Source organism: Cuculus canorus, chromosome 4 (assembly GCF_017976375.1).
Source record: "Cuculus canorus isolate bCucCan1 chromosome 4, bCucCan1.pri, whole genome shotgun sequence".
NCBI classification, from domain to species: domain Eukaryota; kingdom Metazoa; phylum Chordata; class Aves; order Cuculiformes; family Cuculidae; genus Cuculus; species Cuculus canorus.
The window spans coordinates 26,675,054-26,699,956 of NC_071404.1; the positions used below are offsets into that span (position 1 = coordinate 26,675,054).

Here is a 24,903-nt window from a genome sequence, read left to right on the forward strand (position 1 = left end):
CCGCTATCTTCCCCTTTCATTTGCAGTCTGGTTAATGAGCCTGTAAATTGAATTAGCTCAGTCTAAGTACTCAAAACCCAAGCTGAAATGAAAAGAAAACAAGATTAGAATAGCTTATGGAGGCTATACTTGTTCTGGAGCCTTTGGTTTCATGAAGAAAGCAGTAAGACTGAAAAAAAAATAAGAATAGAAAACGAATACGTGACTGAAGACATGATTCATTGTAATATACAAACTAACCTATTAAACTAGGTTCATGTATCAGAATGATGGGTACTCAGCTAGCAAGTCAATGTTTCCCGGCTCCAAAGAGATTAAGGGTAGCTAAAGGAGAATTCATCATATTTCTATTTCCATCTTGATTTTAATACATTTTAATATATATAAATATTTCCTTAACAAAAAGCGATAATCTGCTGTATCTTTAATTAAAAATAGCACAGCAATCCAGGGATTGGATGACTTTTCTCGTCAGCCAGCGGCTGTATAGGAAGTCACAGTGCATGAAGATCATCTTCCTTATAGAGGAGTCAGTCTGCTGTTACATACATGAGCAGCAGTTGGAAAAAAAACAACTTCACAAGATTTTGGAGTCTGTTTTTTCTCAGCAATGATCTGAAGACATGGAGAACAATCAACATATAAGGATTTATCAAATTTTGAATAAAAGAAAACCAGAGAAAGAATGCTACCAGTAACATTAGCTAGTAACAATGAAACTAAATTAAAGTTGTTTATCTTACTTTCATCTTTCTTATTCCTATGTGTGAAATAAGAGCTAAGCTGCATTATTATATGTTGTTTATCTCTAGACTATGTATTTTCTACAATCACATGATTGGTTTCCTAACGATGTCGTTTCTAACAATTTGGTTTTCTAAGGAGAAAAAAAAGTGATAGGAAGAAAACACCAAGTATGGTTTTCTCCTGTGAAATCCAGAGAAGCAAAAATAAACCCAAAACCTCAATCGCTTGTAGTCATATTTTTGGCTCAAAAATATATGTCAAAAATACTATATAGTGGAAAGTTTGAGAGAGGCATGCAAGTTCTCTGATTCAAGTGACGTATAGGGTTTTGGTTGATATTTGCATGCTCAGCAGCAGAATTTCCATACAGTCTGTGTGAAGTGACTTGTACATACTCCCACAGAGGAATAAATCTGACAAAAAAAGGACCATTGTCATGTTGTTAGCATTGATCTCCTCAGAAATAAGGTCCCAAAATAAATATTACCCATCCAAAAAACCACAAGTTGGATATAAAATGACCTGAAAACCATATTCATCATCTAAGAATAAAATTTCAAAATTGTAAGCCTACTCAAAGTATTTATAAATTCTTTCAATTTATGAGATTCTCAGAGTGATTCCAGTAAGAATATAAAATTATAGAATTAAATTAAATAAAATTAAATCTTTCTTGTCTCCAAGGAACATCTAAGACATACGTTTAAATAAGGTCACTTAACTAATGAAATGTTAACAGCTCAGTAATAGGACTCAGCAGCTGTTTAACAGAACATAGAAATGTCAGTGGAAGACAACCACATCCAAAACTTAACAATGCTGCATGCAGTGATCTAGTTAGAATTTGTCCTGCTTTATTGAAAGCAACGTGTAGGCCTAACATACTTACCTTATAAAAAGGGCTATAATGATTTCGTGTCTGATATACATATGAATATTTGTATTTATGAGTCAAAAGATGACAGAAGTTTTATATAATTTGTTTTAAATGTTATTTAGTAGGTATTACTCATTTTCAAAGAAATGGCTGTGAATTTCAAGTTAAAGATATTGACTACCTTTCTGGATACAGTGTAGATCATTTCTCCCTAGAGAGGCTGGAAATGGAGGCTTTCTGCTACTCTTGGCAAAAAGGGTAGCAGAAAGATCCCATGTGTTCTCCTACCTCCTTGTACACTCCTGTGCTTGGCCTGAAATGTCTTGATGTCCTCATTCATTTAATTCATTCATTATTTAAATTGAAGAAATAACACCCTCAACTCACTATTATAAACAGAAATACAGACACAGAAACTCCATCAGTGTGTCTAACAATTTTTTAACTGAAGTTAAATGAAATCCATAAATAAAATGAAATGGCAGTGTAAAGCATTTGTCATATGAATAACTAGACATAATAGCAACGGCACGTTTAGTCTGTTCTCATCTGTAGTATTTTTGTTTAGCTGCTGGTATGCCTGACAAACAACTGCCAGACCCGAGAGTTCCCTGATGGGTACCCGAACACACTCCGTGTCCTCCTGAACTTTACTACAGTTAAAATGTAATTCTGGACCTGCAAGAAAGTAGACAGATGTTTAGCCAGCATTGCAAATGGAAATGCTTCTCTGAACAACTGGGAAATGCACTAAATCTGTCTCAGCTAGACACATGTTTAGCATTTACTGCTAATAATCTGGTTTTGTAATCTCTACAGTATAGAACATTTTTTTCACAAACTTTACTTACTTTTTTTTTTTTTTTTTAAGGAGTACTTCTTTTTTCAGGAGAGATCTCCATACAGACAACTTATTTTCTCTGTGTGCTTTGATTTTAATGCTTATTGGACTCCTAGCCTTGAATTAATCAGTGGCAGAACATCAGGACCAAAACATGCAGAAACAAAACCTAATAATAGCCAAGTGATTCAGGAAGAGTTATTATTATAGGTAAGAAATATCTAATTACTGCAAAATCCCTACCACATTACTTTTTAATGGATACCACTCATTAAATGAAATGGAAATAATTTGAATGAAAAGAAGTTTTTCTAGAGAGTCTAGAAAATTATAAATACAAATGTAAAAGCTGGCAGGGTGCAGCATCAAACTGGGTAAGTGGAGTTAGTGTCAGCATTTACCTCAAATTTTATTCTGCAGGAGGGACATAAAAATATTTCCCAATGAATAATGGAATTGCCATGAAACAAATGATGAGCTAATTTTCTACTAAGGGACAACAAGATGCTAACAGTATTTGGAGTGTTTTTGAAATGTGGTCCTGGTTAATTCTGCATCTTTTCAATGCTACATTAACTTTTTAAGTCACTCAGGTAGCATCAAATCCTTTTCACTATAAACAATGCAAGCTTTCCAATTGCCTGAAATAAGATCGTTACTATGTTAAAGAATAGAGCATCAGTTGGAAGAGAGAAAAATATTACAAAAGTATTGTGCAAAATGTTTCTATTACAGAAGCTCAGATTTCTTAATCTGTGGCAACTGATTGCAAAGCATAGGGTTTTATCACTGAATTAAAGAGAATATTACAGTATTCATTACTGCAGGTTTTGAAGTAATTTTTTAATAGTAATGAATGATCAAGCAGCTATGTTACAGTGTGATTCAACCTGGCCCAAAAATGAGTTTTCCAAGATGTCTTCTAGTTGCATTCAATATTAGTACAGGTTTTGATACAAACTGTTTTTCTTTGCTGAAAGATAAGTATTAATGCATTTTAACTCTTGTAATATTTTTACCTAATGTATTATGTGTGAATAACAGTGGTTGGTAATAGAGCGAATCGCCTCATTTTCAAAAGAAGTGTGACAACTGCGAACACTATGAAATGCCACTACTCATTTATGTTTCTCTTTTGTAGATGGAAAATAAGTATTTTCATGGCTCTTGTTCAAAGAAAAAGTTACCATGGCCCTTACCTAATTGCTGAAAGATTTGATCCTGCATTTTGAAAAACGTGGCCATAAAGCCTCCTCAGATTCTTGATGATCTGCAGGTGCTCATGACCACAGGCATTTCCATTATGGGTTGACTGAGTATCTAGGGTCTTGTTTCATGCTTACACCTGTCAGGGGGTCACAGGCTTCAGGAATCAATTCAGTATTCATGAGTCTAGAGAGAAAATGATGCTGTAGAGAGTAGGGAATGTTTGCCAGGAAAGTGAAAAGGGGATGCGTTTCTCGATGCTGCTCTAAGGAATGCTTTGTATTTTACTTAAAATGGAGAAATAGCACTGTAAGTAGTGATCATTACACAAACTCAGAACCAGCTTGGGGATCTAAGTAGCTACTACACGGTATTGGGTAGACATAGCCAGAAATATCATGTGTTTTTTTTTTAATTTTACATCTAGAACCAAGTACCTAACACTGTATCAACCTCTACTTGTGATTTGTTGGAATAGGGTAATTTCCTCCCCACTGTGCTTGCATCCACATTACCCCACCTTTCTTTGTTTGATCCTCATTGCTCCAATTATTTAGCTGTTCCTTTGTTCAGTTTCCCTTGTCCCAGTCCTACAGACAGAGGCTGTGGTTACTGTGTGGTACTAGCTGTGGCTTGGTTTTATTTAATAAGTTTGTGTTACTCTGTGCAACGAATTGTGACTAACTGCTTCCCCACTGCTCTGCCAGTCTTGAAAAGGCCAGTATCATGAAATACCAAGTCAGAGCTCCCTGAAAAATCTCTGTAAGCTTATATAAAATGCAAACTTTGGTGAATGAGGCCTGACCGTTAGAGTTATTAAGTGTTTTGGTGAAAGAAATGTGCCCATCTTTGACTCCAGTGCTGAATTTTACTATTTTCCCTTCAACTATAATGTATATAAGCAGTGTTGACTCCACAGATCTTTTTAAAAACTGGGTTTATCATGTGTGGTTTTCAATTTTTACTTTAATCAATGCATATAATTTCTCCCTTTCTTGGTTTCTTCCTTAGTGCTAGAAAGTATGCAATAGCTTTTAAATATTTAATTGATGAGATCATTTTACAGGTTTTAGTTTAAAGGTAACCATAGCACAAACACATCCATTATTAACTGCAGAATGGCTGTGTGGCTTCTTGGGAACCTTCTTTAGTTTAATATGAGAACCCCTGTCAACAGAAAACAGTACTGATATTGTTGTTAAGTGTGACAAACTGGCAAATGCAATGGGAACCACACTGGAACAATGCAAACTGCTTATATCAATGGAAGAGGGGATGTTTAAAAGTGAGATGAAGGCAGACAGCGAGAGGCTGTCGAGGAAGGTTCGATTCCGTGTTGCATCCTCGCACAGCGGGAGGGTGCTGAAGGAGGTGTATGCCGATGGAGAGGCTACTGACTCTCTGGACTCCGAGTATACCAGTAGCTCAGAGACCGACCAAACCAGCCGTCTGAGTGAAGTGGATGGACAGCAGAATGGACATGGAGGGTCTGAGTGCGATGAACACGAGAATGAGCAGGATGATTTGCTTATTTTAGTCAGAGCCACTAAAGAGAGGGGGCTTGGTAGAAAGCGAGTCAACATCCTCAGCAAAAATGGCACAGTCAGGGGAGTCAAGCATAAAGTCAGCGCTGGTCAAGCCCTATTTGACAATCTGGCAAAAGTATTTCAGGTAAGTGATACGGTCCTGTTGGCTATAGCCCCATGTCTGTCACTTTTAACTCCCCACGTTATTCTTATTCTTTGTCCAACCCTCTCTCATTTAGGATTTATCAGTATTCTGCCTCATTCCCATTGCTGTCCATTTGCTGTCGTTGCTCAGGAGGGGTTCATTGCTCTTTCTGGAACACTCTATATCCTGACTCCAAATTAACTGTGAAATTTTTCTTTCAAAATTGGCTTAAAATTTGCTGACTGTAAATGTATATATTGTGCTACCCATGTTTGGACCAGCAAAAAAATTTAACAGTGGAATTAACTGGGGCTTTGTTAGAGATCTGTAAAGATCCACTGTACACGGACGTGTCATGTTTCCACTTCTATTATATTAGTTCTAATGAGTTTACAATGTTACCTACTGTCCCCTGCATGTAAATATGTATACTTGCAAATTCCGATGTGCTGAATCTGCAAAGTAGATCAAATTAGATGCAGGATGGCAGCAATAACAGTTTTCCCACATGAAAATTTCAGAGGAATGAAATCTTAGTCAGAGGCCTCTTTTATTAATGTCTGTTTTCCATTTATTTTGTAGAAGGAGCAGAATATCTGTATTTGAAAAAGTATATGCCACACTGATGTCTTAGGCAGAGAAATACAGGCCTTAGACAAACGAAGACAAAATTTCTAAAAAACGTAGTTCATGTATATATAATCTATCTATCTATGCTATTTAAGTCTTTAAATCACTAATGTTCAAACAACAGAGAAACATGTATGGAACCAAACTCTTCCTAAAGGCTTTTATAATCCAGAATCATGATGGCCACCTAAATTAACCTATAATTGGCTTAAAAGCATTGTTTTAAAAGCATTCATGTGGTTCCAAAGCACGGGGAATTTGATATTAGTAGCAACTGTTCTTGTGTATTGAAAGGAAATTTTCTTTAAGTTATTTCTTGTGTTGTCCAGTAGTTTCATCATATGTTTAGATGACTATAGATTAACATTCTCTTGCTTCTGAATATGAATGTATACTGTATTGCACCTAAATTATAACAGTCTTTTTGTTAATATTGATGTTCCTATGGAAGACGAATATTTCATAGTTGAATTATATGTTCATTTTTGTTCTTTATGTTACATAGTACTCAAGTATTTTGCTTGCTTTCAATCCACCCAGTAATGAGTTTGCCCTTGATTTCCTTACTCCAATAAATTTTGAAACAAACTCACTTTTTCTGAGTAGAAGCGAGTTAGGAAGCATTAACTGGGGCATGTCTGGAGTGTTTTCCAACCTTTATTCCAAATATTGTTCTGTGTTGTTTTGCTACATGCTACAAACCATTTCACCTTTCTAGTCTCATTTCCTCCTGAAACCTTCCTTTTGGTGCATGAATGACACCAAGCTGAGAAATTTGAATTACCTAAATAACTGGACACATCTGAAGACATACATACCTTAATTAGTGATCCTGTTATCTTGCTACTTCTAGCTCCAGTTTTAGGCTAGGAGTTCTTTAGGAAAGATTCATGGACTGAAATCAACATATTTAGATTGCTATGAGGTTTCTTTTATTCCTAGCGGAATCACAGCTAGGACAAACGCTATTTCCATAAAGTGTTTTGCTGGAAGAAAAGAAGGCTTGAAAGGAGGCATATCCATCTGATAACTTCAGAAAATGATATGTAGCCAAGTCTACCACAGAAGACCATATTTAAAACGAGTAAAATAATTAATGGTTTTAAAGTGATAAGGATGTTGTATTCTACAGCAGAAGAAAGTGGAAAAAAAAATTATGAGGTGAAAACAAAAGTTTTTCATACAGTTAATAGCAGCTACAGGCATTGTAAAGGGCAAAGGAATAGGCATGCTTTGAAAATGGATGAGGAAAATATATGGAGAACTGAGCAGCTTCTGCTTAGGCAGTTCTGGAAGACTGATTTCAAGAAATAACCTTATATTCTTACCTTTAACGTCTACTGGATCAAAGATATGTATTCAATAATACAGAAAACGTTGTGATTTGAGGATTTTATGCAAATGAGTTTCTGTTTCCCCAGAGATAAAGTTTGAAATCTAATGTAGAATGATTGCGTATCTTTTGTGTCATACTGTGAGACAATTTTCTATGCCACATGATGAGCACAGAGGAGAGCAAAGTACAAATGTTGGCTATGAGATGGATTGGGAACTGCTTGATGTGGATGTGAAATATGATCGAAATCCATCCAATTACAAATGGAATAATGATGTTAGGGTAAGATTAGAGGATGATTTCTAGTTTTCTGTAGGTATGTTCCAGTCAATTAATTCACAGTAATACCACTTAGAGAACAACAGGAATCCTGCATTCAAAGATACGATAAGATAGAAATATGTCTCTATTAGAAGATATAACTCAAAGTCCTTGATCTGGGCATTTTTGTAAGTTCCTCCCTTGATTAGTAGTTTAGTCATCCTCTCTTGATTAGTAGTTGAGTCACCATCCCTGGAGGTATTTAAAAGACGTGTAGATGTGGCATTTAGGAGTATGATTTAGTGCTAGGTTAATGGTTGAACCTGATGGTCTTAAAGGTCTTTTCCAACCTAAACAATTCTATGATTCTATGTGACTTCATCTGCTTCTCTTAGGTAAGCAGTAGTAGATGTATAACAACATCTAAGATGTGTATGAAGTCCTTTATCCCTGAGGAGAGCCCATCTCTGGCCCTTTGATGATTCAGCAGTAGATGACCACGATATACATGTCTCAGAGTCAAACACAAAGCAGGTATTTGTACACTCACAGACTATGTACATGAACTGTTGACAATCCTAAATCCTAGGCAGTGTCGACATTCTGATTCTTCAGACTGTATCTGCAAACTTCTCTGCTATCCTGTTATGCCAAATCCCCAGATGATCCCTGTGATAGAACAGAGATCCTTTAAAATAGCCGTTTTGCTCAGATATGCTGGGGTTAAGCAGGGATTCATTCACTGGGCTTTGTTAAATTCTGCAGTCAAGACCTTTGGGGTTTTCTATTCAGATATCTGTACTAAAAGCACATCTGTGTATTTTAATGTTCCATGGAATATTTGGGTTTTTGAATGTTTATTCCACATTTTCTAGCTACAGCCTTTCTACTGAATTGATTCAGACAGTTTCTTCCCACAACAAACTCATCTGAAAAAAACCCACACCTTCCACAAGTTTTGGGAATGTGAATAGAGTAATGTAATACAGGAAGTATTTATAGAGGAAAAGGCAGGTTTGGTTGATGTATGACACAAGCCTGGTCTGAGAATATATATCTATTGCCAAGTAGATAGGCATCCCTTCTACATCTTCCCACATCCATGCATTGAGCAATTCCATCACCAGCACAAACAGCAACTTCCGATTTCCACCATTGCCTGTGAAGAGAAACTCAGTCTTTTGTATTAGTCTGCCTGCTGACTGACTCTGTCCCTGGGCATGAGCTGCAAGACTGTGACAGTAAAATTTCTTCTATCAGATTGGCCCTGCGAGGCTGTTGAAGCTGTCGCAAGGCTGGTGAGATCTGGGGCTGGCACGGCCGTGGGAATGGAGTGGGACAGAGCAGTGCATATTTAGGGGTTGTCTCAGCTTCATGGCAGAACATTTTGCAGGCAGACAGGCAGGGAAGAGACCAGTCCTATTGATGCCTCATGGAAGCATAGTTTCTATGGCAACCCCTCCAGGCTTTCCCTCCCAAGGGTGGATGCTACAAGGAGAGTATGGACAAAGCATCCTGGGGGAGGGTGTGTGTGTGGTGGGTGTGCGGGGTTGGGGGGTGGGGATGGGGTGGGGGTGGTTGTGAGGAGGTGTGTTTTTGAGAGAGTGTGTTGCTCTGGCAACGCCTTCCCAGTCCCAGCTTGCAGGGAAGGCAGGAGGCCAGTGGGTGGTCATCGATGGAGGTCAGGGATGGTCACGCATGTCAACCCAGCCTCCATCGACACCTAACGTGGAATGGGAGAGGTGGCCTCCTACAGGACTGGCAGTCGTGAATATGTTATTTGTGAGAAATGTCCATTACTCAAAGTCCTGAATAACAGAAAGGATCTGGAGCTCCCTGTCTCCCTGTTTGTGTACCTCCTTGATAATAAGTGAAATTATCTCTTGCTGAAACACTGACACTGACAGCGTTGACAGCTCCAGAGCTGGGGATGTGACCTGCTACTTACATCAGGAACAGAAGCTGTTTTCCTGCACATCCAAAGCAATTGTGGCCTTATTCCACTATATTACTAAAATTTTATGCTTAGAATACTGTTAAAATGTGAATGGGTATTATTTCCTATATTTTCCCATAGAAAGTAGTAGAGAAATGGTTCTTATTTCCTTGAAATAAATGTAATTCCCTTCATGATGGATTTTTATGAATAGAACATCCTTATGATGGCTTCCAGGTGACACAGCAAAAATCCTTGGATTGTCTATATTACTAAATAGCACAATGATCATTTCATGCCAGACCAAGTTTCCATCCCAATGTTCAACATAATGGAGCTGAGCTGAAATTTTGACCCAGGCCTCAGCTCAATTCCACTCTTTCCTCATGGGTCCTTTCCTCCATTTCCCCCACTTACACACTCAACACTGTCTTTCCATCCTCCTCTGAATGATCTCATTCTGCTAAATTAGCTACATATCCCATTCTTAGGCAGTACCTGCTGACGTCTTTTATGAAAAGGGCAGGCCTGGTTAACAAGCCTGATTAATGCCTTGGTGAACATTGCATCAGAGGGCATACGGGTGAAGAGTCAGACATAATGTACTTGGCCTTTATGGTATTTTCTAGCATGGTATCTCAGGTAGAGTTAACATTTAAGATTGCAAAGTAAAACTCAATATTCAGCCTAATAAACAGTTAGCCTATTAAAGTTTAGAGACAGAGGTGGAAAGGAGTTAAGAATCAGGTGGAAGTTTGTTAAGAGAAAGGAAAGCTTCTGGCGTGGTTAAGTTCACTTTCATCTTTCTTTACTTGCAGGTAACCTAGAAAAGCGAATACACAGCAGGACATGAAAAGCTTACAAACAGTAGTGTTATCTAATACCACAGAGAAAATAAAATTAAAGACAGCAGCAAACCCAACTGTTTTCCAAAGAAAGCATATGCTGCAAAGTGCTGTTAAAAAAAGTGTCTGGTGCAATATTACCAACAAAGGTTTTAGGATAGGTGGCATACTATATGCCACTCCAGCCCCTGAAGTATATATATCACTGCCATCCCCAAAAGTCTGGGGAGAGGGGAGGTCTGCGCTTTCACTGCAGAAGTCGTGATGTTACCCTCCTTACTTCTTTGGCAGATGATCTGTGCCGACACTCCAACATCATTAAACTCTGAACTCAAAGACCTCTGCTAGGACTGGACTAAGACTGTAAAAGGTCTCCTGAACTTTTCCTTCACATTCTCACCCAGACTACCCTGCGACTCCCAAATAGGCACATCCTGCAAAAGGGACTTGTACCTACTAGTAGCAATGTTAGGAAAATCTGCTGGTAATCTAAAGCCATAGCATTTGCTATAGGAATGCCATTTGTATGGATGAAGATGAGATAAATCCCAGTGAGCTGCATGTACCTCTTCTGAAATATAAAGTTCTACTGCATGTTCATGGTGTTAACAGGTCTTGAAAACTAATTATTGAACAGCACCACACCGTGTCATGCCTTAGCCCCTCCACTGAAAAACAAGAAAAAACATTGTGACACAGAGGATGAAGTGATTATGAAAAATAGGTTTCTGTTTGTGACAGAAGAAAATTCTACATTGGAAGGACAACTGGATCATCACTGGAATGGGCATAGTGTCCCTTTACCACTTCTTTCGTACATTTCCTAAGTGCTTTGGTCTGTAAACACAGTTCATGGGACAGTGATTCAGCTGATGAAATCACGGTTAAAACAGGTAGTTTCCAGAGCTGGTGACTGAATAGCCACACTGATTTAAAAGGGAAAACATTCAGGTCTGTGAGCTTTTAGCTAGAGCCTGGGGTTGTTAAGTACTTAAAATATCAGTATTTATTGTTCTCATGTTCTTGTATAAATCAACTGTAAAGCACTGAGCTCAGACAGACACTGTTCACGATATTTTAGGAATAGGAAAGTTTAGCAACAAAACCATGTTTAAATGTAGACTGAATCAATAACTGAATTGAAAAAAAAGTTAGACTTCTGTGCTGGCAGTCTGATCAGAATGTGCTGGATATCGGTCCAACTGGTTGGACTGGTGTATGTGTGTCTGTTTACAGCACTATATGGCCTCAAAATTACACTTGCTCTGATGTGTCTTGGTCCTTGTATAGGATCCATAAATGAGGACACTATTCTTGAGACTCTCAGGTGCACTTTATGGGGCTAAGCAAAGGCAAGCCCTGGGACAACAAATATTTCTGTTCTGTCTTTTCAAGTGTTTCTGCTTCACAGGATATAATAAGCAGGTATTTTGACTACTTCTTGAGTCACACATTTGCAGGTGAGTGAAAATTGTTATGACCCTGAATTAATATTTCCCCACTGGCTCCAATTTTTTTATCAGCTTAGAGTAGGTAATGACTACATAAAATACAAGACAGCTGAGAACTGACCTTTATGCATTTTGCAGGAGAGTTCAGACCTTAGTGGCATGAACAGTGCAGTTTTGAATCTGTGCACACCAGTTTTCTCTGAGACAGAGACTGAACTGACACAATTCATAACAAGGGTCTGTGAAATGCACCAGCATCTAAAGGATAACTCAACTCTGGTAGATGCAGAGTGGAAACAGTGGTGAGAAAAGGATAATTTTGCACTACTTTAGCACCTTCTTTCTTCTGCTGACAGAAAATAGCTTCTAACAACTGAGTGGTGCTGAATAGAGTTGTGTCAGGCTTACCCCAACTAGGGTTCAAGTGTCTATGGTCCAGGCAGATAGTGCAGCCCACAGAAAAAAGCAGACCTACTGCCCTGAGCTATGTGGGAGAACAGAATTAAATTGTTCCCTCTCTGAAGTCTACATGATGTGGGTACTTTCCCAAAAGAGTGATATGTTAATAAGCCTCATACCCTGGTCTTTTGCATGACAAAGGGCACAGCAAAGAAGCTATGGTAGTACTGCAGTAAAAATGTATATGTGGAATATGGAGTAGTAGAGTGAATCAAGACTATAGATATTTATTCAAAAAACCTGTAAGCTTCTGAAGAACTTCAACGTCAAGCTCCAAAACTGTGATTCTCCAAACCTCTCTTTGCTGTCAACTTGTCTCAAAGGCAGTAAAAGCTTTTTATTGATGAAAATTTGACTAATGATCTTCCTTGGCCATGTGCCTCAGCATCTAACTGTTGACAGGACATGACAGTTATCTCCTACTCATGTCAAATGCAAACCACAAAATAGGCATTCCTTTCCCTGTCTCACCTGCAGGACTTGTGGTAGGTGTCCTCTGAACATGCCTAGTGGGTCAGATCCTACACAAGCTGTACATAAGCAGATGCTGCTTTGTTACAAATCGTGTTTGCAGCAGACAGTTGTGGGAGTTGTGCTTTGAATTAGACAGTCACAAGACAGCATGAATAAGATGCTGTAGCGGGAGAGGAACATGCCTCTCAACTCACCACATCAAATAATACTGTGGTACAGCATCATGCTTGACTTCCATTTCTTTCTTTCTCACTCTTAAGCACTGTATTGAAGCATTACTTCAGCATGCAGATATCCTAGAAAAGATTGTAGCCTGTGACTTTCTTGTTAGGGACCAGAGGTAGAGAGGAGATTGAATTCAGGCAGCCAAGACACAAAAGGCTGTAAATAACCATGTTCTGCAACTTTATTTCATCCTTTCTCTTTACATTTGAAAATACATTTTCTTTCTTTTTTAAAGAAGGAACCAGTGTGCTTGTTCTGAGGCAATGAATATGAATGTCAAACAGAAAAATGTGTACTAAGTGGAATTAGAAATCATACTGGCCTCAGGAAATACTCTGAGCTGAAAATAGTCATAAAATGAGAGAGTATTGGGAGGAAATCCCATACACATTTGCCATTCTCTTACTTTTTATTATCTGTCTGGTAGATGACCTGGAATACTAGATGAACACTGGGTTCAAGCCTATGTAGTGCTCTGCAACTCTTACATAATGTCCCTTTGTGGAACTGTTCAATAAGGTGCTCAGCCTTTGAATTAGCAAGGAAAATGGTTCATGTTACTTCATAATGATTTGAAAAAGAGTACTATTATGATTCTTCAGGCATGTACTAATGCTTTTGATTTTAGGCCATAGAAGGCATTGGCAAAAATACTTTCTTAGCAAGTTAATTGCATTACAATTCTATTTAGTTTAGAGATCCCAGAAGTGTTTTAGTTCTGAACTAGGATTTGCAAATACTTACGCTAGTAAGCTTGCGTAAGCTAGATAGATATAAATGTACAAATACCATATAGGTATTGTGTTACAATGACCTGGAAATGTATTTTAGCAGTTGACCAAAACCATGTCCCAGGAGTTGCCTGCTGCTAATTTATTATAAGTGGCATGTAGGTGTCATTGAGGACTATTTCCTTCCCTCAGAGAGAAGAAATGAACTCGTGGTTTCTTTGCAGATAATGCCTACTAGAGTGCTCTGGCCTGTCAGCAGCCTGCTCTGACATTTGTCTAGTAGTGTTGGCAGTTTATTACACACTACACCAATGCCAAGCACATGATTAACAGCCTGAAAGAAAGAAGTGGCCAAAGAGATAATGCTTTTGCTTTTTTTTTTTTGTCTGGAGCTTTAATCTCTTACTGCAGTGTTTGACAGCATCATAGTTTTGTAGCTTAAGTGCAAGGAAACAGGTGTCAGAATGGAATTTGCAGTCAGAGAGTAAAGGGTATGACTTTCATGCATGAAAACCTTCCTCATTGCTGCAACATCCAGTATGAGGTAGTACAAATCATGAAACTCATATCTCACTAAACTCTTACAAAACTTATAAGATAAATAATAATTAGGACAACATCCCAGCCTGTTGATTTTGATAAGGAGCTGGAAAAATACAACTCCCCATCTAAACAGGTAGTCTTGTGGTTTTGTTTTACACAGTAGTTACGTTGCAGAGAGGCTGCTACAGCACAACTCTACAGCCCCCATCAACGAAAGCAACAGAAATAGTCACAGATGAGCAGCTGGAATCAGTGAGGTAGAGACTCATTTCACGCATGGCAAGAAAGAAGACAGAAAACCCATCCTTCATTTCTAGTATGAATTGTTTAAAGCATTTTAACAGCCTTAGTATAATTTTGATTTCAAACTGTGTCTAGAGACACTGTCCATCAATAATGTTAGAGGAGCCCATCTTCTATACCACAGAAATACCACACACAGACTTGTTCTTTCTTCTCTTCTCATAAAGAAGTATGGAAAAAATTACTGGCCAGAGTTTGCACATGTTTATAACAACATGTGATGCTATGTTCTGCATTGACAAATCAGTCAGTGCTGGTGCAAAGGCAAAGAAATTTTGATTCTTGATAGCTTTCTTTGGAATACTACTGATTGCTAATTATCTAGCAAGTTTCAAAAATATTAAGGATTGACAGCAGTCACACACTATTATTTAAGAAAAATCTATTTGCCCTTGCAACTTCTGTGAGACAGAGAGCAGTCAGTTTCTAAACCTGCAACTGAAGCTCTAACTTTATAAAGAAAACAGGATCTTTTCCTGCCTAGCTGCTCATGTCCTGTTCTTGGTTTACACTTTTAAATGCAAAGGACTGTCTCTCCTAGTCCCACAGGCAACTGTGAAGCATTTCATTGCTGTTCAAGTGGAGAATTGCATTAGAGTGATAGACATAGTGAAAGATGAGACCTTCAAGCATTATTATTGGAGTTCCTTCCACCTATCGCAGGTCTTAATCTGCATCTTGAGAATATCCCTTTCCAGGTGTTTCTGATGCTTTCAATCAGATTCCCAAACATGCAGTGGGAAAGTCCAGTTGTTGCTCCAAACCCCACTATTATCCAAAAATGTAACCACCTTCTCAGTCCTTCCAAGTCTAAACTTAAGCTGTCATGAAGATTTAAAAGAGATAGCAGTTTCTAAATGACTTGTTCAGGAAACAGATTCTGTTCAATCAAATCTGTCTGCAAAATTTTGCCATTGCAGCTACTGTATCTGCTGGGTGATCAAGCCTTTAGCAAACCTGCTTGGTGCGTGACGTTCTTGTGGATCCTCAAGTGAGAAATGGTGGGGTGAAAGGGCACTTTTATAAGCCAATATTGGCAGCTGTATACAGGTGACTAATACTACATTTTTTTTTTCTGCTGCCACTGACTGGGAGCAGCCTTGAAACATGTAGTTCCTTCAACCGGGTAGTCTTATCCTCAGCTGCTCCAGCAGTTCTCTGTGAAGTAACGACAGATAAGGGCAAGAGTTGTCAAAAAAGGAGAGATGTCTAGTAAACTTTCTAACCTGTTTTTCATGCTGCCTCAATTCTCATTTTTGCAGAACATTTTGCAACTGGAAGAAATATAATCAGCATGGAGCTTCAGCATTGTTTGAAGACATGATACAATGTTATACTAAATGTTGTTATTGATCTTTCTTGATGCAGGGGATTAAATGGTATCTATACAAAGGAGCCATTGAAATGTTGCTCCAAAAGAAAAGCAGATAGCAAGTTTAATCATCTCAGCATCTGCATTTGTAACTACAGTTCCTGAGCAGAACACATTTAACTCTACAACACGTTACAGATTCTAGCCCTATTATAAGAATGGCAATTTATCTTTTATTAAAGCAGTACTCAATGCTGGGCCAGATCCTGAATCAGACTAGATCACGAAATTGCTTACACTGACCTTGCTAAAACATTACTCCAAACACAGATGTGATATATACAGAATAACTGACCTGGCAGCTATTTTGACGAACAGGCTTAGGACCTGGTACAAAGTATACAACATGCTATATTCTAGTTTTCAGTCACTTAACCTATTTGATTTTAAAAGCCCCTAAAAAGTTTACACTTTAGATTTTTTCAGCAATGAAGTCTTCTATAACTCTCCTTAGGGGTGTATTTTATTTTACTTGCACAGAAATGATGGCTGAGTCATCTGTTCCCTTTTGTACATCAAGACTAGCAGCCACAGTAAAGGCTATTTTTATGGCAGAGCTGGTTTATGTGTGCTGGACAGGGGTTGCATCCTCTACATCTGCATAAAAATCTCAAGTCCTCTGCCATCGATTTTGGATCCTATTGCATAAGAAAAGGAATGAAGAACTGTATGTGTGCAGTACAGACAGGTGTTTAATTTAAAGAAATGGAGATTGAGGTATAGCTAGTAATTAACTACTTAAGATTTGAAAATGAAAGTACCCAAGTTCTAATTATTATTAAGTAACAGGATAGCTGAGAGTTAGTTCCCAACCAGGTTAAGTAATATAGCAGGGAAACAAGGTCTTTATTCCCTCAGTGCTAATATGGGACAAAGTAGTGCTATTAGAGATTCCTGTTCATCGCTTCCATGTATTGAATGATAAGACTTTCTATCATTGAGGAGTAAAGACTGAATCAGCACTTCATCTACACTTTGTTGCACTAAGCACAGCTTAGCTGCCCTTTGTCTCATTAAAAGACCTGTGTAAAATTCATTACTTGTTGCAGAGTGCTTTGTGACCCTATGCGAGACAATGCTGTGTGTCCACCTGAAAAATAATTGGCCTTTTCCTTGACTGTACAGTACAAATGACAACTTTAACTTTTTACAGAATAGTATGGTTTTATCTCATCTCAAATGAGTGACATTTTCAGGTACTATTTATGTTGTGTAAAACTGCAGGAAAGAAAAAGTACATAATTTGCTACATGTTTGGAAATGAAAACTAGGCATACTGAGAGGGTAAAGGTTTCTCAGTTTTTGTTCTTGGGAGTTCCAGGATCTCAGTGCATCTCATTCCAGCTTCCATTCACAGGAATACAGTAAAAGTTAAAATAACTTCTGACAGAAACCTTGTTATGTGTCAAACATGAAAACTCCAGGGTGCATCCCAAACCAAAACCAGACTTCATTTAACTCTTTCCCCTGATTTTATTGCTTAGGAAGGTAAATCGTGAAGAATGGATTGTGATTTTGAATTTTCTCTGCTACAGATTGCAGTTGAGAACCGCATCTTATTTAATTTCTGCTATTACCTTTTAGTTGTTTTCTGAGTGAGAAAGAAGTGTAGTTCTATTGTATAAGACAGACTGACTCTACAGTGTAATTAATCCATGATGAAAGGCTGAAACATCTGCCAAAGGAAATGCAGTAAATCTTCAACTGAACTAAGTCTAACTGTTAAGAGCTTTCCTGAATACTGGCTTTTGCTTGCTATTGTCTTTGATACTATGAAAATCACCACTTGCAGCACTGGCGCAAATATGAAAGAACTCACTGACTATTATGCTGTTTCTTATGATATTTTGGTATATTGAAAGTAAATCTTAGAAAAACAGCTCCATTCAGCACACAAAGCGTAGCCTGGCAAAGAAGGAAGACACATATGATATCACAATCAGGATCTCACAAGCTAAGCATTTTATTCTCCAGTCAGAAATATGATGAATCATATTTGTAAGAAGCTCAACAGACTAGAACTCACTGCTACGTTATTATTAGCATCTATCAGTCTCTCTAGGAGTCTAAATATACAAACGGAATATTTTAGAGAGAATAAGTAAGGGACTAGTGAAACAGAGGAGAAAAGAGAAAGAAGGAAGGGTAGCAACCTTCTCTTTTCTTTATATTAAACATCATCTGCTTGACATAGAACAGTAAACAGGGTTTTCCAAAGCTGCTGCCATGTTAAAAAGAAATGTGCCAGAGTAAACATAGTAATTTTTATGACAGCCATTTGCTGCAGATCAACAAAAGTCAATTTCTCTGCAGTGTGAAATGTCCTTTTGGGTGAAACAGCAGTGATTACAAACAGGTGGGGCCCGAGTGCTCAAGCCAGGACTCTCTTGGAGCCATGCTGTTTGCTAGGTTTGCCACTTGATGTGAGATATCCGACACCTTCATCTGCCCACCCTCGGAAAGGCCTGCTCTAGTTCATTTCTTGCTAAAGCCATCCCTACTTACAGATTATTCTCAAACAGAACACAAGCTGCCCAATGATCCTCCCTGGACAGGCAGCTATAAGTTCAAGCATCTTGAACAGTGTGATAAATAACAAGCAAAAGTAAAAGCTTCTTATGACAAGAGAAAACAGGATTTGGACCCCACAACTAAGGGTGCTGCTTGAGACAAACATATTGTGAGTTTTTTAATAATTCAGAGTGGCACTATAGTAAATAGTGCATAACTAAATAGTAGGGTTACCACCAGTCTGAGTAAGTAGCAGGACAAAACATTCCTTCTCAAGAAAATTAAATATATTTGAAAAATTCTATTATTATTAAAAATAATAATTATTATTAAAAAACAAGCTCCAAAGTAACTTCAAATGTGAACTGAAGGTAAGAAAAATTATGAAAGAAAATTAACTAGTCATTTATTAATTTATTTCATCCATATGTCCAAATATAGGCAAGTCTATATACATTTAAGAGGTCTTTTTGGGGGAGTGACCAAAGTGCTGATTAGAACTCCTTCAAGTTGACCTACATGCTTTCTTCTTTTGTTTCGAGCCTTTCTTCTTGTTTTAAGTAGAACCAGATAACAGAAAGGCTCAGAAAATCAAATGTAAAAATAAAACATTTTTTAAACTTGAGAAAAAGTTCAATTTTATTGAAGTTTGATTGTTGTTTTATTCAGTATTCTTACCCAAGCTGCTAACAATAAAGAGACAGAAGTGAAATAAACATTGATCAAGAGTTGAATAATTATTTTTCTTACTCCTACTTATAACTGTTATCACCAAGTAGTAAGTCATAACTGTTAAGCAATAGCAAACTAAATAGTGTAATGTAGGACAAATCTTATAAGAACAGAGACTTATTCTCAGATTTCCAGGGCTTGCACGTTGTTTATAATTGTATAATTAGCATTCTTTTCATAACCCATCTGTGATCCATTGTTTCAGTTCTGTGGTCTTCCACTCTATTTACAGGTATAGCTTTAGGCAAGCAGATGCTATGCAGTTCAAGTCATACATTTTTAATTTACTCATGGCAGCATTTCTTCAGGTGATATGCAGTGAACTTCTTTTTTTCTCTCTTACTTTAATTAGTTTTGGTTTGCAAGGTATGTTGGAGGAATAAGAGTGACTTTCCAATTTGTCTGTTCTCTTACTTCATGTTCACTTTTACAGACACAGAAAATGGGTAGGAATTAGTTTGCAGAAAATCTCAGGTAGTAGTTACGCACGATCTGTGACTGTTAATTTAAGAGATAGGCTAGAGAGGAATAAGAAGGGAACATTGATATTGTAGAGGGAATTCAGGAGATAAATTGTATACTTCTGGAAAGAAGGTGAGTTTATCCATGGGATGCTGGAAAAGGCTTCCTGCTATCTGGATTCATAGAGGAGTCTTGAAGGGAAATGGAAGAGCTAGGATTGCTAGTATTTGGAATGTTACTTGGGAGCCTGTAAAGCTGTTGTCAAGGCTGTGGAAATGCTCTGAAGTTATTTTAAGTAACCTGCATTTTCAGTGTTTGTTAAGATGATTAGGTAAATATCTTCACTTGGATTCACAGAATTTCTCAACAAACCTATCAGAGAGGGAAGGGGTGCTTTGAATTCATCACATTCCAGACATAAACAGCAACCAAAATAAAGCATTCAAAGTTCTGGATTGTTCTCTTCCTGGCTTAGCTCGTGGCACTAGGTTGCACCAGAAAGGCAGAGTTCATTTGAAATGCAGGCATTGTACATGCTCTACTGCAATGAACGATGATGATCTTCGTATGAAAGGATAAATTATGTGTGATGCTTTCAGTGAGTAAGACACTCCCAGAAAAGTAGAAACTCTGCTCATTGCACATGCTCCTAGCTTTGATTTCGGGATGTCTATCTGCTTAGTGATGTGAGTCCTCTAGTGCGCTTCTGTCCCATTTTGGTTGATTCGTTGTATGCTCAGCAGTACTGAAATTTAAAAAAGAGGCACCAGCTACTTCCAAGCTGGCATCGTGGAAATATCTGGTTCCCAGTCATACTTGCAACCTGCCCGTAGCACAGGCTTATGATTTTGATCTTACGTAAGTGAAAAGATAAGGGCTGCACTTAAATGAGTCCCTCAATAGTTGCCAGAAATGTCAAGTGTGGCAGTGAAGTGCTCTGTCTTGAGAGAATAAAGCAGAGAGCGAAAGGCAGGAGAAGAAAGGCTTCTGTGTGCTGGTAATGTTGGAGAAAGTACAAATCTCTCCTGGAGGCTTGGGGAAAACTAGAAAGTCCTGAGAGATGACTTTAACCTGGAAGAGAGGTGGAGAGCATGTGAAGAGCAATCAGGCTTACTGAAGGGGAATGGAAGCTTGGTCTGCAAACTGATCAGTTCTCTGAAGTAAAGAGAAAAAAAAAGAGGCTAGGGAAACATGAGTTTTCAACTGTAGCTTGAATTCAGAAGGTTTGGCAAAGCCAGGTGAATGCAGGGACATAGGTAGTTTTTTAAACTGTACTGCAGCAACACGTGTTGGTGACCAGAATTAAGAATAATCCTTTTGCTAATTTTTTTTTTATTACAACTTAAAAATACCTGTATTTAAATGAAATCTATGGTGAATTTTCTTGCAAACTTTGTTTTAGCCAGAAGAACAAACTAGTACAATTTCCCATGAGAACTTCAGTTGTGACCACAAGAGAATTCAAAGTGTGCAAAATATTTACAGTGTTTACCATTGAATTTTCCTGAATTTAGCTGCTCATCTGTATCTGCCTGGCACAGCCTACTTCTTAAGAAGTGGTATTAAAATTTAACAAACATTTCTCATTAGCATTTGTTTTATGCAGTCAAAAACCCAAGAAGCAAATCAGAGAGCTTATATCTCCTGTAACACTGTAACACAATTTTGCAGAAGTATAGGTTTCAATTTCCTGATCCAATGATTGCATGCAACAAAGAGAAATTGTTTATATTGCCATTCAGACTATTGAGCTGAAACCCATTTATCAAGCATAGCAGATAATCAAACATTAGTAAAACTAGCTTAGAACTCTCCTACTAACACCGCACCTGTAGAAAACAATTGTTTCCCTAGTTGGTTGCCAGGTACACCATAATCAGTCTTTCAACACAGAGTAGGCAGAGAGGGTAAATAAGAAATAACCCATTGCTAAAGAAAATTGACTGTTAGGACAGCTGATGGCTGAAGTTTACATGCTGTGTTCTGTATAGGTGAAGGTAGTTATTAAGTGTGTTCATTTTAAAGGTACCATAGAACAGCTATGAAAAGTGAACACTACTTATCAGAAACAGCAGCATTTCCTCAATGAAAAACAGTTTGTTTTGCTGGAAAGAAAAAGCCTTATTGGTTTGTGTTGTTCATCGTCTTGAAAAAGCCATTTTGCAAATACTGTGTTTATAAGTAAAGTAATCCCAGCACCTTTCCTCCCTTATAGGAAGTCTTGTTATTTTGAAATGAATTGGTGGGGGAAGAGAAGGGTAATAGATTTACAGTTTGTTTGATGAGCAGCTTCAGAGGAGTTTCTAACTTTCCTTACTCTCTCCTTTCCTGATCAGTTAATTTCAGAGCTGACTTTACAGTGATTAAACTAACAGATGAAAGAACAAGACTGGATTACATGGTAACCCTATCACTGAGGGCTGAGAAGCAGTCAGGTTCCCAGTGAAGATGAAGATCTATATGAGAAAAAGCAAACGAACTTCCCATGTGGTTTGAGGCCACTCTGCTCACTTGACAAGCAAACAGTGGATTTGGTAGAATGCATACACTGTGGAACTCCCATGGAACTTTATCCAGCTGAATTGTCACTGATGCGTGCTCAAGGAATTTTGGTAGAAAATCACTCTATGAAATTCCTTTCCAGTCAACCTTCTTAATGACAAATATTTTCTCTTTGCATAGTGTATTCTTGGAAACACTGTGGTTTCATGCACTTTATATAGAAAATGCCTTGTGAATGCCAAGGGATTCCTTCCCTCATGTTTACTCTTACAGAGCTAAATCTTGGTGGTCAGTTTGAGATGGGTAAAAAACTCCAAGTGTATCTATATAATTAGTCAAACTAATTGACATAAAATAATCATCCTAGAGTAATGTTTTCAATGGCTTATAATTACTGATACACTCAAAGAAAATAAAGCAATGGGGCAACACCCAAATCCTGATTTTAATTGCTACTCTGTCCAGGAAATATTTGACTATGGAGTCAGGTGAGATTGTAATAAAGCTGAAAAATAGTATATCAGGTTCCAACTGTCAATGTTGGTGTAAGATCCCACAGCACACTTTGCAAATGGTTGGGAAAGTTATCATACACCTTGCTGAAACTAGGTTTAGGTAAGAAAGTAAGAAATATTCATGATTTGTTTCTTACTACCATCACTAGATCATCTGAAAAAGATTTTTCATCTGCAATTGATGGACATTGTAACAGTGTTTTGTCAATCTACACGGTAATTATATTTCACTTATAAGCAACATTTTAGGCACTTTCATTAATAAAGATATAAACAACATTTGATGAGGATTTTATAATTTGAAGGTTTACCACAATGCACTCGGATGGTGTTTGAGGGCTTTGCATGGAAAATGAAAAAGAGAAACCACATTTTGGCAATTTTGCCATGTCTTTTGTTTCCAGAACAATATTTTGGACATTATTACTCTTTTTGTAATAATTTATTCTATTATTCTCCATGAACAGATGCAACTAGCTACTCCAAAAAAAGAGATATGAGGGGTAATACTTTGCTGAGATGTGGTTTGATCCTCTAAATGCTTACATTTTATCAGCTATAAAATACATTACTGTGCTGACTGTGCAGCATAAGATATTTCAGGGATCAAAAATACCCTACAAATTCTTTCAAGTCACCATATTTCCTTTAGAAGGAAAAAGAAAGGTGAGGTCTGCTAGACTGATGATGACTGTAAGTTATAGAAGAAAGAAATACTCAACTCTTGTAAACAGCTCAGCTTAACCCGTGCTCCTTACGCCAGACTGCCATGAGTAGCTTCTTTAATGTTACAGGTGGTCTAGGTACAACCTGTCTAGCTTCAGGCTTCTTTTCTGAATATAGGAATAGTTCAAAGAACTGCAAAATGTGAAAGAAGGTTGTTGGACCCTCCTTTGTCAAAGAATTTCTAGTGCTTCCTGTAAACTGCTGAAGAAAAATCTCTTTCCAGTAGCTCTTTCTTCTTCGCCTTCAGTCTTCGTAAGCAGTGTCCTTGCACAATAAAGAAATGCTTCTCCTTTCTTACAAACCTGTGTAACATTTCCAAGGGTCTTATCAGAGTGTCTCTCTGTTTTTTCTTTGGGAAGAATTTCTTGGAGATGTCAAATTGGTAAATATGAGGAGAAACAAGGAGTGAGCAAACAAAAGGAAGAAACAAGTATTATATCACAGTGTTGCTTCTTCCTGGGAGAATGGCACACTATCTTAGAATTACTCACAGGATTATCTTTTTCGTCTGATGTTCAAAGGTTTCATTTATCCCTATCATATGCAGAATGGCATAAATAAACTAATAAGAAAATACTGATAGACCTTTGAATGTCTGATAAATAAAATCCAATTAGGCATGGAAAGATATGGATCTCCTTTTGATTAATTTGAACACCATCATAAATATTGCCCTGGCTGACTTCCACAGCATCACTGTGCCTTGTTGAATAGCAGCTGCTTTTTTTTCCTCAGACTCAGTGCCACACACGTAGCAGGCTTTTACAAAGTCTACATAAGCAGAGGCATCAGGGTCTAGCAGAGACCGTGAACCCTGCTGTCAGGTTGGGTCACCTGACAGCAGGCTGTAACCTGGTTGTATGGGTGTGTGCTGGACAAACGGTAATAAGGACATTGAGAGGTGAGCTCAGTTGTAGTCTTTGTACCTTCTGAACCTGCTGATAGCTGAAGCATTTCAAAGAGCAGGGAGAGGCAGGGTCATGCCCTGTACTCCTTTGCTGTGGTATTGTAACTATTTTATCTGCTTTGAAATGAAAACTCTTTGATATCCTCTGAACAGTGGTCTGTGCTAGAAGATATGTGGGAAAGCCTGCAGTAACAGAAGAAGAAAAAAGGTATCGTGTTATAGTGTATAATTCGAGAAATGAAAAGGGTAACAACACCCTCAGAGGTCCATACTTGGACCAGTGCTGTTCAATACCTTCATCAACTATATAGACAGAGAGATTGAGAGCACCCTCAGCGAATTTGTGGATGACACCAACTTGGGTGGTGCAGTTGTCACACCAGAAGGATGGGTTGTCATCCAGAGAGACCTGGACAAGCTGGAGAAGTGGGCCTGTGTGAACCTCATGAGGTTCAACAAGGACAAGTACAAGGTCCTACACCTCGGCTGGGGCAATCTGCAGTTTCAGTACAGGGTGGGGGATGATGTGATTGAGAGCGGCCCTGTGGAGTAAAGCTTGGGTTGCTGGCTAATGAGAAGCTTGACATGAGCCTGCAATGTGTGCTCACAGCCCAGAAGGCCAATCGTATCCTAGGCTGCA

General features: G+C 38.0%; 1 protein-coding gene across 1 annotated transcript in view; it reads left to right on the forward strand.

Moving 5' to 3' along the window:
- The first annotated feature begins 4,946 nt into the window (after positions 1 to 4,946).
- Positions 4,947 to 24,903, forward strand: part of GRXCR1 (glutaredoxin and cysteine rich domain containing 1) — a 37,785-nt gene continuing 17,828 nt past the window's right edge. The window contains exons 1-2 of the mRNA XM_054066076.1: positions 4,947 to 5,354; positions 17,230 to 17,236. Coding sequence (XP_053922051.1) covers positions 4,947 to 5,354; positions 17,230 to 17,236 — 415 coding nt within the window. The remainder of the gene's footprint in view (positions 5,355 to 17,229; positions 17,237 to 24,903) is intronic.